General features: G+C 34.6%; 1 protein-coding gene across 2 annotated transcripts in view; it reads right to left on the bottom strand.

Annotated features, from left to right (window-relative positions):
* Window positions 1-364: 364 nt before the first annotated feature.
* ANTXR2 (ANTXR cell adhesion molecule 2) overlaps window positions 365-13,639 on the bottom strand; it is a 153,934-nt gene continuing 140,659 nt past the window's right edge. The window contains exons 17-18 of one of the 2 annotated variants that reach the window (XM_082463834.1): window positions 2,387-2,487; window positions 365-2,288 (exon numbers count right to left, since the gene is read on the bottom strand). In XM_082463834.1, coding sequence (XP_082319960.1) covers window positions 2,458-2,487 — 30 coding nt within the window. In that variant the 3' untranslated portion in view covers window positions 365-2,288; window positions 2,387-2,457. The remainder of the gene's footprint in view (window positions 2,289-2,386; window positions 2,488-13,639) is intronic. The other variant, XM_082463833.1, reaches the window with a different exon arrangement.

Genomic DNA, 13,639 nt, shown 5'->3' with positions numbered 1-13,639 from the left:
ATGATACTAGACAAATTCAAAGGAACTACCAAAGAAGCAGCCTTAGTTTCTGTAGTACCCTTGAGGCTCTTAAATTCGGGGTGTGCACTGGTTGGAAATGAAGTGCCAATTTAAGAAAATCGCAGTAGGCCCTGCACCAGATGCAGACGTAGAATAATGGCCTACAAGAACTCAATGGGTATATATCTGGTTTCCAAGTCACACTTGCAAACATGGATAATTAGTACCAACACTACCAATTGTGAACATAATGGACATTTTGGAACTGGATACAATTCTGTCCCTGCAACTAATCAAGACAATTAAATATTCAACCAAACAAGGCTTGAGTTCATGTGGGCTTAAAGAAAAATGGTAGCCGAGGCACAGGTAAAATTTTATTTATGAATATGTAGACACATGACTTTGGATCCAGCCAGCCAGTGACATAAATAAACTTGAGCAAAAGATTCAAGCTAGAGGATATATATGTATACATATATCTATGTATAAAAATTTGTGTGTGTGAGCAAGGCTTATTGGAGCAGTGCAACAAATCCGGACACCAACCATCAGAATCACTCCCATCCTTTGAAATTTCCATTAAGCGCGCAACGGGGGTAATTATACTGGGATGCTCCAAATCACTGTTTCCATCTTGTGCACTCACATGCCCGCCAAACATGAAATGTTCGCCTTCTCCCTTCCAATGTGATGGTTGTTGAACTTATTTTTAGTGTCATTTGATAAGCCTTTGTGCTCGCAGAGAGACATCCCACTGACCCAGCCACTGGTCATTGTCTATACCAGTTCACATCAAAGCAGGCGCGCTTTGTCAGGTTTCCAGTCGAATATCCATTTCGCATCTGAAGTACAGTATCGAAAGTGACTAGATCATTTGAGTTTTTTTCTTCAGCTGCTGCCTCCTTCCTCCCCCACAGTGTTTCCACTCACGCTAACATAATTTGGCATCGTTGACGTGACACGATGGTGGTTTTTCTAAAAAAATTATAATACATACATTTTCGATGTTTTGTGGTGGTAGACCCTCCTGAAAATTTAATTTATAAATTGAGGAGAGGAGGCCTTTTTTTCTCTCTACTGAATCACACCCAAGGTAGAGTGCCCCTCAAAATCCAAGTAATGCGCATACAGTAATAGGTCATTCAATGTCAAAAGGCATAAAAAAGATGAGCAAAATCTTCACAGGCTGCTGCTTGCTGTTGCCTTTAATTATATTAATTAAATTTTGAAATTTTCATGCAAAGAGAGTTGCTGGCTTGTGACGCTGAAGAGCCCTTGGAGACTTGGAGGAAGAAAATACCCTGAGCGGAAGCTTTGTGGTTACTGCTTCCTTTAAATTAAAAGCAAAACAAACTCCTAGGTATGTTTACAGATATTACTGCTTTATGTACTACCAAGCCCTAAACATAGAAAGAGGGGTAAATCTACCAATCCCAGGGACAAGTTCTCAAATCATGAGTCCATTAAGCTCCACTGAAGATCTCTGGTTAGAGGCCGTCTTCCTGTGGAATTATGCTCTATTAATTTTCTTCTTTTCCCAAGTGCATAATGAAAGAAAGGTGCCTTCAAAAACGAAAGGGCAAAATCTTGCTTGCTACCAATACCTTGAGGCATCCTGTCTACATTTTGTCATACGTGTGCACTTTTCAGTGTTAGAATGACAAGATTTTCCAGTCAGAAGCTTCCCGGAAGGCACATCGTGGTAGGGGACTTGGAAGGATTTTGTGATCTGACACAGCTATAAGGCAATAGACTCCTTTATTTGCTTAGCCTGGTGGGAGATTTCATACTCTGCCTTTGGCTAACAATCTTGCCATGTAAACACACAAGTGCCATGTTTCCATGTAAAATGCTCCTTTCTCCATTAAACATTCACCAGGGCCAATTGTTTTGTGCACTCTATTTTGATATCATCTTCATGCTTTTGTTTTCGCTTTTTCCTCTTTTACACATTCAAAAAAACTTTCTTGTATAAACCACAGCATGTACATTAAAGTTCCTTTTTATTTTTAATGTCCTGAATCATGTGTTACCATTGAGTTTCATCAATTCCCATGTAGATGGCAGAACAAGAGTTTGAAAATGTTTGATGCAAGCAAAGCAGAAGGCAGAGAAGACATTTCCTGACTGAGAGGAATAAAGCTGCTCTTCCAAAACTTCTGAAATGCACTTTGTTTTCTTTTGGTTGGAAATCGGCATCGTGAAGATGTACCATCTTCGTACCTCTTGGTCTTCCTGCTTTCCTTTTACTGAGAGGGAACTCGGGAGAAGTTTATGCACCGGCCCTAGGAAAGAAACAAATCCTTATTGAAATACAGAAGTAATTATTTTAAAAAAGCATGAGAACACCTAGTTTTCCTACTATGATATAACAAACAATTACCCAAGGAAAGGTCAATGTTAGGATGAAACATGAAGTCATAAGGTTTTTTCTTTGGGTCAAAGCATGATGGTTCATTCAGATCGTTTCCACAGCAAGTTCACCTACACAATGGTATGGTAAAATTAGAGTGAAAAAAGCACTACAGAAAACAGAACTTTGTTATTGCTATTTAAAGAATAGCATTACTATCCGAGCAATAAAAATATCAAAGCCACAACCCTGTATGTTTCTACAGTGTATTAAAATGGAAGTGTCCCATTTATACAATCTGGTGCTTTTAAAACTGATATAAAACTGGTGCTTCTAAAATGTATGCATGAGAAGTGTATTTAAGAAGTTGTAAGAGATTGAGGATAAGAAGTCAGGGAGAAAGGGAAGAGATGCCATCTCTTTGTGATTCCATTTTATAATAGGCTTTTGCAAGAGATTTATTAGCAATCTTGTCCACTGTTGTTGATCATTTCTCACAACTGCACACCACCATTATGTGGTCTCTATAAATGGTGACTTTATTTGCATTCCACATTTCCAAAGAGAGTTTGCCATTCCAATTCCTTAGCAGTTCAATGAAACTCGTGGAAACACATTGTTTCATATGTAATCATAAATAATCTAAGAATTAGTTGAAAATAAAGTTTCCAATTAGTAATAAAAGATCCCCTTCTTCCCTCTCCTTGGTGTGACATTGCAGATGTACTACATAAATCATGTCTAGATTCCTTAATAAGCCAAAAGGTAGCATATTGCTTTCTACTTTAGGGTCCAGATCATCACCCTATTGAGATTTTCCTATTTCTCATAATATCTGCTCTCTAACTTCATATTTTAGAACTTCTCTTTATTTCCCTCTAAATGTGAACAATACATTTGTTTCAAATATCTGGTACATCCAGTGTAAATGGTACATTCAAAAGGAACAACAAATATTGTTGGAGAAGAAAGCCTGGAATGTAAAAACAAGATTTTGGTCTATTTTCCTCTCAAAAGTGACTGTTCAACAAATTTGGAAATTTCAGAAATTAATGAAAAAACAGAAAAGCATAAAAGCAAACTAGTTTACATTTACTCTTGCCTAAAAGGCAAATATTCATCAAATTATCTGTCTTCTAATAATTTTGGAGGTAACATTATTACTATAATTGTCAAATTTATAACTTTGTGCCTAATGTCTACAAATAATATCTGTGCAAAAGGAAGTGGGAGAAAAGCATGGAGAAGACTACCTTAGAATGAGCTAAAATTTCCTTGGTAATGCAATGGTCATAGGTCATGTACTCAGACTGTATTTTTGTATTACCTAGAACCTTCAAAGAAGATTTTTAGAATGAATATTAAGTGAAAAGATGCTCTTCTCCAGATTAGCTACATTTGGCATCAAGTGTCAAGGAAACATTTAAAAATGTTATTTTCATGATATATCCCTTTCCTAAAAATTTTTTTCAGAGGGCAGAAAAATGACATAATTAATAAATATTTGGGCAAATCAGTAAATCAGTCTTTCTAAGCCATGACATTGTGATAGTATAACTATACATACAATGAGACATAGATTTTAACTATGAATATTAAAACAGTGATGAATATTAAAAATATTATCTTCTGGCAATTTTCCAGAATCAAACAAATATATGAGGAAGTATATGAGGAATGACATTTTGACAACAAAGATATGCATTAATGACATTTTTCTTGTGTATTTATTATGGACCCAAAAAGTAAAAGTTTTTTCTCTTCTGCATAATTTTGAAAAGAAGTTACCATGAATTTCTACTTTTATTTGCATTTTATCACTAATTAACTAGATTTAGATAGAAGGCTCTTTTTCGAACCGTTTCTGTTCCACACACCAGATTAATCTGGTGACTCTGATTCATTTATTTTATGCAATTGGAGGGTTTAAAAAGTGAAATTCATAGTTCACCTGAATTCTCAAAATCACTTCAACACCTAAATTATTCCAGACCTAAATTATTTTCTATTTCATTTAGTGTGGTTTAATTAAAGATTTAGCAACTCAAATGAAGAAAGCCCTATTGATTTTGACCCTGAGGTCCTTACTTCAGCTCTTCCAAAGCTTGGGATTAAGTATTAATCATCAGCTGCCGCATGTCTATTGATTCAAGTACCCAAAAACCCTGGTACATGCAATATACACCCCCGTGTTTTAGCACACACATTGACAAAAACAACCAAATATCTCCTCACCTCCTAATCATGGACTCAGTGTTTTTCATTTTTATCAAGATCTGATAATGTTTTATTTTACAGGAATTTAGAAGTTGGTAACTTAGAGGAGTTCTATTCCAAAGTTACTTCCACTGTTAAGCCTTTCCCAGCTCTCCCAGTCATGGGGCTCCTTCCCCCAAATTGCATCTCTACCACAGCCAAACTACATTACACCATAATTGTTTGCTTCAAGATCAAAAGGAGAGGTAACAGTGGTTAAATCTGAGAGCTCCAAAGCCTGAATATGAATCCCAGCTCTGTTATTTATTAACCTTGTGACCATGAACAACTTGTGGTTTCTTCATCAATAAAATGGGGATTAAAAACTGGACCTATTCGTGACTTCCCAGGTGGCACAGTGGTTAAGAATCCGTCTGCCAATTCAGGGGACACAGGTTGGAGCCCTGGTCCAGGAAGATCCCACATGCCATGGAGCAACTAAGCCCATGCACCACAACTACTGAGCCTGCGCTCTAGAGCCCGTGCACCACAACTACTGAGCCCACGTGCCACAACTACTGAAGCCCGCGTGCCTAGAGCCCATGCTCCGCAACAAGAGAAGCCACTGCAATGAGAAACCCGTGCACCACAACAAAGAGTAGCCCCTGCTCGCCACAACTAGAGAAAGCCCACGTGCAGCAATGAAGACCCAATGCAACCAAAAACAAACAAACAAACAAACAAATAAATAAATAAATAAGAAATAAGTGACTAATCACAATTAAAAAAAATTGGACCTATTCTTAGGACTGTTATAAAGATTAAGTCTGTTAATATAGATCTATAAAGCACTTAGAACAGTACCTGGCACATAGTAAACTTGCAATTAAAAAGCAGATGGTTACTATCCATCTCCCCTCTATGATGTCATTGCACAGTGTCTAACGTAGAGCAGACGTGTTATAAATACTCACTTAGAAACAAGTGAATGGATGGATGATGTATAAAAGAATTAATATGTAATGACTAGACCTCTACTGGGGGAGGAGCCAGGCCTTAAAAAATGGGAAGATAGAAAAAGTATGAATTTGAGAGAGGAAAAAAGAGATTACAAAGGAGAAAAATACAACAGTGGAAAAGGAGAGAAGATAATATGGAGAAAATAGAAAAGAGTAGTTCTAAAGAGAAAAGATAAAGAATAATCAAGAAAAAAAGAAACTACTGGCCAAAGGAAATTTTTATTTAGTATTCCATCAGGCACCTTACTCCTAGGGGATTATTTCATGCTAGCTGCTACCATCCACTTACCAGAATATTCTAAAATCAAGGCAACATACCCTGCTTGCAAGTGGCTGTGATTAGGAGTCTGTGGCCCTTTGAATACTGCTCAATACTATCTTACAAAACGCATCAATATAATGCCAATTATGTTTAAGGTCAAGAATGTTAGGCTGCCATTGATATCATGGCAAGCAGTCTAGGCCAGAACACAGCAGAGCAATTTTTAGTCACAGGAAATGGGATATGACAGGGTTTACAGGTCTGCCATATCCTCGTGCTTACAATGCCTATACAATAAAGGTATGTTATCAAGGTAACAAGTAAAGCAATGTAAAATAACTTGAGCATACAACTCATCATCGGCTGGTACAGAATGGAAAATATTAGTAGTAATAGTGTTTATTTTTCTGAGACTATTTCACTTTAATTACAAATAATATAAGCTCTGAATATTTTTAAAAAGTTAATTGAATAGGTTAATAATAAACCATTCAATGCAACCTAAATATACAGAAATATACATAGAGACATAATTTTAATACTTTATTCTCTATATAGAGTTTAATACTAGTATCAGGTAACAGGACTATATAGTCTCTAAAATAAACCACTAAACTTGTAATATGCTAAAACAAATGAACACAAGATTTCTGCTAGCAAGAGTTAAAACAAATGTGTAACATTATGTTTGCTTTATATTTTGCAAAATAATTCAAAAAATTTAAATTCAGGTGGCATAAGTGTTTAGGGAATAATAAAACATGTAATATAAAGCATAATTATTGATGTGGAGAAATAACATTAATTTTCTCTATATTTTCAAATTTTTAATTAAATATTTTTTAAAATAATTTTCTTGACTTAAAATCATGCTCTAATCATGCATCTAAATTATGGGTAAAATCAAAGTATACTGTTGTCATGATGCTTTAGGTAATGCCCATATTATTTATTCAATTAGGCAATCACTTCAACCAACTTGAATTTGGTATCATGCCGTATAAGTCACTAGGTCATAAATTTCAACAATAAGAACATATAGTCAATGTAAAATTGAATTAAATGAGTATCCTTAGGACTGCATTAGTTTAAAAATGAACTATGTATGTATTCCATTCTTTTGCCTTGGGAATATAGAATTCCTTGGATGCAATGAAATAATTGTAAAATTTATCCATTTTGTATGACATAGAGATTAGGAGTAAAATTTCTTAAATATTAAAAAAATTAAATTTAGGTAGAACAAATAGAATTTAACTACTGACTTTAGATTATAGCCAAGTACATTTAAAGTACATTAATTTAAAAGTTGTGATAATTCAGATAATGACTGACCAGGTTATAATTTACTTTCTCAATATATTAAACAACCAGGCAAATTAACTATAAACAAGATTACTATTGGCATATTTACCTGCTTAAAATAAGCTATAGAATATTAGAATTATTTATATATTAATAATTGACATCATTGTATTGTAATCTGGGTATGACATTTTATTTGCCTAATAAAAATTATGGTTTAAAAGGAATAAAACTGCCTCCCATTGAATGTAAGCCATCTTATGCAACCTTATATTGAGCACATTACCTAATTAGTGAGCTTCTGTGGCAAGAAAAGAACTCTCATGCATTGCTAGGGAAAATATAAATTGGCAAAAACTATATATAAGCAACATATGTAATAATAGTCTTTAAAAGCTTATATTCCTTGACTCAGTAATTTCATGTCGGGAATTCAGCAAAGTATCTGTAAAGTAAAGTATCTAGACAAAGATTTCAAAATGTTTACCATGGGGTTTTTATAATGTGAAAAATATAATCAGTAAATTAATATTTATTTCTGTCTCACAATCAGATAATAATTAAATTATGATTAACTATCTAACGGTTATGTAGCCATTAAAATAGAAATTAAAAAATTTTTTTATAGATGTAGGGAAATGATAAGTGAAAAAACGCCAACTTGTATATATACGTAATTATAATTATGCAATGTATATCGAAAGAATAAAAGACAAGACTAAGAGACTACACCAAACATGCGATGAGTAGTGGAATTGCGTATTATTTCTTACATTCTATTTTATATCTTTTCTGTATATTTATATATTTGATAGCTTAAAAATAAGTTTTCAAAGACCAAATTCAATCAGCAAAAATGCAGTCTTTTCTACACATCTATATTTATGTTTTTAAAAGTCATTACGGGGGGGCTTCACTGGTGGTGCAGTGGTTGAGAATCTGCCTGCCAATGCAGGGGACACCGGTTCGAGCCCTGGTCTGGGAAGATCCCACATGCCGTGGAGCAACTGGGCCCGTGAGCCACAACTAGAGAAAGCCCTCGCACAGAAATGAAGACCCAACACAGCCATAAATAAATAAATAAATAAATAAATAAATAAAATATGTATGAAAAAAAAGACAAGTGAGAAAAAAAGAATTAAAAAAAAAAGTCATTACAGGAACCAATTGACTACTCTCAGGAATCACCACCATCTACCAACTATACCAAAGTTCTTCAGCATTCATTGTTCCCATAGGTCAACTCATTTACTTGTCTCTAGGTTGTCTTTTACAGTTAATATCCTGATGAACCCACGTGTATGCAGTTCTACTCAAGAGTGCGTGAGTATTGCAGAAGCCACTGATTAATAAATTTTATAATCCACAGTCAGCATTTTCATTCTTATGGTACACAATTCTAAGAGTTTTCATAAAATGCTTGTTCAAGCATTTGTCCAGGCTGCAATCAGCAATCTTCTTTTAAAAAGTATATGTGTGTGTGCATGCATGCACACATGTGTGTGTACATGTGCACACATGGCCTACCTCAAGCCCTGTGCATACTGGAGTTGACTATATTTAAATAAAAATATAAGGTAAATCTTTAATTTTCATACAACATCAAACTTTCTAATGACATGCACAGTATCTAGGGTATATATATATATATATTTATATATACACACACATATATATCTGCACTCAGTCAACAACATAGAATATTTATACCTCAGGCACTTATCAATAATAATTTTTGAATGCTTTCTCTCCAGATCTGTTGGCAAAACTATCTTTGAAAGTGAGGTTCTAAATGAAATGCTAGCCATCGATTTCTCTAGGTCAGTGGTTTTTTTGGTTTTCATATTATAATCCATGAAGTCCTGGGGGTTCTACAAGGTGCATTGGGGACCACTATGGCTGGAATGGTGCACAAGAATGGAGCAAGCAGGCACATGCAAGCCTCCCCAAATCCAAACCAAGAAGATGCACTCTCATCTACCCTTTAAAATTGCAGTTCAGTATAATATTTTGTTTTTGTTGACTCTAAAAATGTGGTTTGATACCTATTATTCAAGCTATTCATACTTATGTGAAGCCAGATCACCAGTAAACTATCAATATACCTGGACTTGGTTTCTTTACTTTTCTTTAGAAATACCTTCCTAAATAAATCTATGACAACATTACAGCATTATCCCTTTCAACTTTTGGTCATTGTCCCTTTCAACATTACAGCATTATCCCTTTCAACATCCCTTATCAACTTCTGGTCGCATCTAGAACTCACATGAATTTTGGTTACATACAGAGAATTTTGTATTTTGGAAAATTGCTATTGAGGATGTTGATATTAAGGGATCAATTCTGAGAGTTCAGAGCTAGCTAGGAAAAAGCATGTCACTTCTGGTAAGCTCATGTGCTTCCCTTTTATTATATAATGCCAATTATGTAACTCAGCCTTTTTCTTTGTGCCTTGACTTTCAAAAAGCTCAGATTTACATCATGTTCTAAAAGCATTGCTACTCTTAGTGTACATTTTCTGGTATAGCTATCTTAACTTTGGCCCATGATTACTTCTCTATTTTTATCCTTAAGTTTTATTGTATATTTTTTCTCAATATTTCTCTACAGGTAGATTAGGTATAAGTAAGTGGAAACTAATATATATTTCTTAATTCTCAACTTTCTTAATCACAAAGACTCCACACTCATCCAAACCTTTAAAACCCTCCAACAAATGTATTACCTCAACCTCTACCTAATACAAAAGATCATATCATGTCTAATTCCCTTCTTTGTTGTCTTTTCTTATTCTGGTAGGACTTACTGAGGTACTGTTCAGATAGCTGATGTCAAATGATGATTAATTTGAATTTAATCTTAACTAAGTTAACACAGATAATTAATATGAATTTGAAGCTTATACATGAAAGCATGCTGAAACTATACTATTCCATAAAATCCCAAAAGTTCTGCAAGAATAAATCCCCTAGGTCTAAAGACTGAGAGCTTAACTTCATTTTCTTTGACTGCTAGGAAAAATAAGCACAATATGACTCTTTATAAACTATAAATGTATTTATATCCCAATCCATCTCTTAGAGCAGAGGTCTGTGCAGAGGCTTTACTCCATTACTCACCTTCCATCAGTATAAGAAGGAACAGAATATACCAAGGATACATCACAAACAGAACTCTGGTCATAACAAAGGCTAAACTCACAATTAGAACCTGTCAGTTTTAACTCCACTTAAGTGATTTTCAGGCAACACCAAGTATCTATTAGAGTAAGAGGTTAATTGATGTTTCATTGTTGGCAATACCTTCTCTTAGGTCTCATAATAAGTAGGAGTGGAAAGTTGGTGCCCAAAATAAAAATGTCCAGTGCTGTAACTGTTCTTCAGTTAACTAAACCAAGAGATAAAAACTAGACAACAGTAGGAACCAATGTATTTGCTGTTGGTTAAGTATATAGACCCCAACTCTGTTGCAATATTTGAAAACTGATTTTGCCAATTCATTTTCACTGTGACCAGAGTAGCATTAGCCAGAGCAAGTACCACATTTCCCATCTCTTGAGCATTAAAATTCTGCAGGCATTAACATTTGCAAGCTCCTTTACTAGCTATCTGCACAGGATATATTTCACTGCTATAACTGTAATAGTATTATGCTCACCTCATAAATATCCATTGACAAGCTGAAGCATACAACTGCACTTTGGTTTAGACTTTTCAAACACAGATAGCTGATTTATTTATATCTCCACTTTAAAAAAGAGTTCACTAAACCTTCATGCTTTGTGCAACAGTGAACAGTGATTCAAATTTAAAATTGTATACAAAGCACAGATACACAAGGAAACAAACACAAGACAATTCAAGAGGTCCATGAAATTACAAATATCAGGAAAGAATGTTGACTTGAGAACACAGTAGGCTCTTTGAGTGAAGATTTCCTGTAGCAACTGGAGGTACAGAGTGAAGAGAAGGCACCTACTATTCTCCCTCTCTCTCTGAATGTCAGAAATTCTTGAAAGGTTTACCTCATTTTTTTTAGTAAAAGGACAAGTTAGTAGTCCTTACATATTTAATACTAACAGTATAATAGGACTATGTGCAACTATCAGCAATATATACATATACAAACATATACATATATCCATACATATACACACACAAAGAGAAAGATATATATACATATATATATATACATATATAATATATAAAAGAATCTGTGTTATCCTCTGCTTTTAAAAAAAACTGAAATATTTTGAGCTGAAATATAAGTTCCATATACTTTTTTCTAATGGAAGCTCAACCTATAAGTATTCCACCTTACAGTGGAGACAACACACCATATGGATATTCAGTTAATGTCATGAAGGGAAGTACTGAGTTTGCCTGATAAATTCACCTTCAAATTTTTTTTCCTCTTCATTCTCTTATGGCATCTGCAAAATGTTAGTGACTATATACACACTGTTAATATTTATTTTGCAAATAGCTATGTACCTTTATTTTTTTGAGATTCAGACATATAGTTGGCATTTAATGAAACATCTAACTCATACTTCATAATAGTAAGATATGAAGGCTAAAATTGCCTTCACTAAGTGCAAGGCAGAACCCTCCCAAAAGCTGGAGACATAGCAGGAAAGCTGAGAGAGACCCCTACATAGTACATGACATTTTCCTTGAGACCAAAGAAGTAGTCAACTGAAGGCTAGGGAGAAAAGCAGGAGGGTAGGGAAATAATTACCTTTTCAAAGACACATGGGGCCTTCCCTAAGGGAAAGGAAGCAGCCTATTGAAGATTTGGGGAATGGCAAGAGGAATGAGAAAAATAGCTCTCAGGGACACAGGGCCTTCTTGAACCACATGTCAGTAGCCTGTTGAAACCTGGGAGGAAGAGAACTGAGAAAGAGCTCTCCAAGACTCATGGGGCCTTCTGAGAGTGCAAGGAACAGGGCCAGTCAAAGGCTATAGGCAGGAGATCAGTATGGAAACAGGTCTCTCAAAGTACAGAAAGTGGTGGTTGGTGGGCATAGGGAAGGTATGGTCCTGGTAGCTGAATAGCAAAGAGAACTCCCCTGCAACCAAGAAGCTCATAGGTGGGTTGTAAAGGAGAGAGAGACAGAGACAGAGACAGAAAAAGGGAAAGAAAGAGAGCTCTGCTAAAGGAAAATCCCTGATCTTACTCTCAAAATTTTGGAAACCAGTAGTGAACTAAAAATAACTAAGATGGCAACAAACCAAGACCCAGCTCAACCACAGATCAGCAACATGACAGAGGAAGGGTACACATCTTTCTAGAGGTAAATATTATCTAGATTAGTCTCTATTTTTTATGACAGTGTCCAGAATAAAATCACAAATTATGGTACACACAAAGAAGCAGGAGAATATGACCCATAATCAATGGAAAATACAGTTAATATAGGCAAATCTACAATTAATAAACAAGGACTTTAAAATAACTATGATAAAAATGTTAAAAGTTCTAATGAGAAAGGTGGACAGCATGCATAAAAATATAGTGAATTTCCACAGAAATATGGAAACTTTGAATAAGAACAAAATTGAAAAACTAGAGACAAAAATGCAATATCAGATATAAAGAATGTTTTTGATTCATGTAAAAATATACTGAACATAGCAGAAGAAAAACTCACTGAACTTGAAGGTAGGAGAATAGAAATTGTTCAAATTGAAAAACAAAGAAACAAATAACTAAAGAGAATCTGAGACCAGTGGGACAATATCTAATGGTCTGTCACATGAGTAATTGGTGTCCCAGAAGAGAGAAGAAAGAATGGGGAAGAAAATTTTGAAAAAAATAATGGCTAAGAATTTCCTAGAATTGATGAAAGGCATAAACCTACAGATCAAAGAAATGTAATGACCCTCAAGCAGGATAAATACATAGAAAACCTTATCAGGGAACATATAATAAAACTTGTGAAAGCCAAAGAAAATCCTAAGAGTATACCTCTCTGTCCCTAATCATCCCCCAGCTGAAGATATTCTGTACAGAGAAAACAACTGTAAGCATGACAGCCAACTTTTTATCAGAAACAATGGAAAATACAAGACAGTGGAACTCTCTCAAATGCTAAATGGGGAGGAAAAAAGTCAACCTAAACTTCCATATCCAGAGAAAATATCACTCAAGAAGGTAAGCAAAATAAAGACATTTTAAGACAAGCAAAACCTGACATAATTTATCTGCAACAGGCTTCAACAACCACGAGTGCTAAATGAAGTTCTTGAAACTGAAGGAAAAGACACTAGATGGAAGACTAGATGTGCAGGAAGAAATACAGAGAAACAGAAGTAAATATGTGCATAAACATGAAATATAAATGTATAAAAGAAAATTTCTTTATGACAATATTGATTACAAAAATAATAACATCAAAATTAGGAAAAATATAATATATTATTGAATTTATATCTTATGTAGACTACCACATATGATAATAAGAGCACATAGAAATAGAGGGGTAAATGGAAGTTA

Source organism: Balaenoptera physalus, assembly GCF_965194825.1.
Source record: "Balaenoptera physalus genome assembly, chromosome: 5".
In the NCBI taxonomy this organism is placed as follows: Eukaryota; Metazoa; Chordata; class Mammalia; order Artiodactyla; family Balaenopteridae; genus Balaenoptera; species Balaenoptera physalus.
This window is presented reverse-complemented; position numbering and strand designations above follow the sequence as displayed.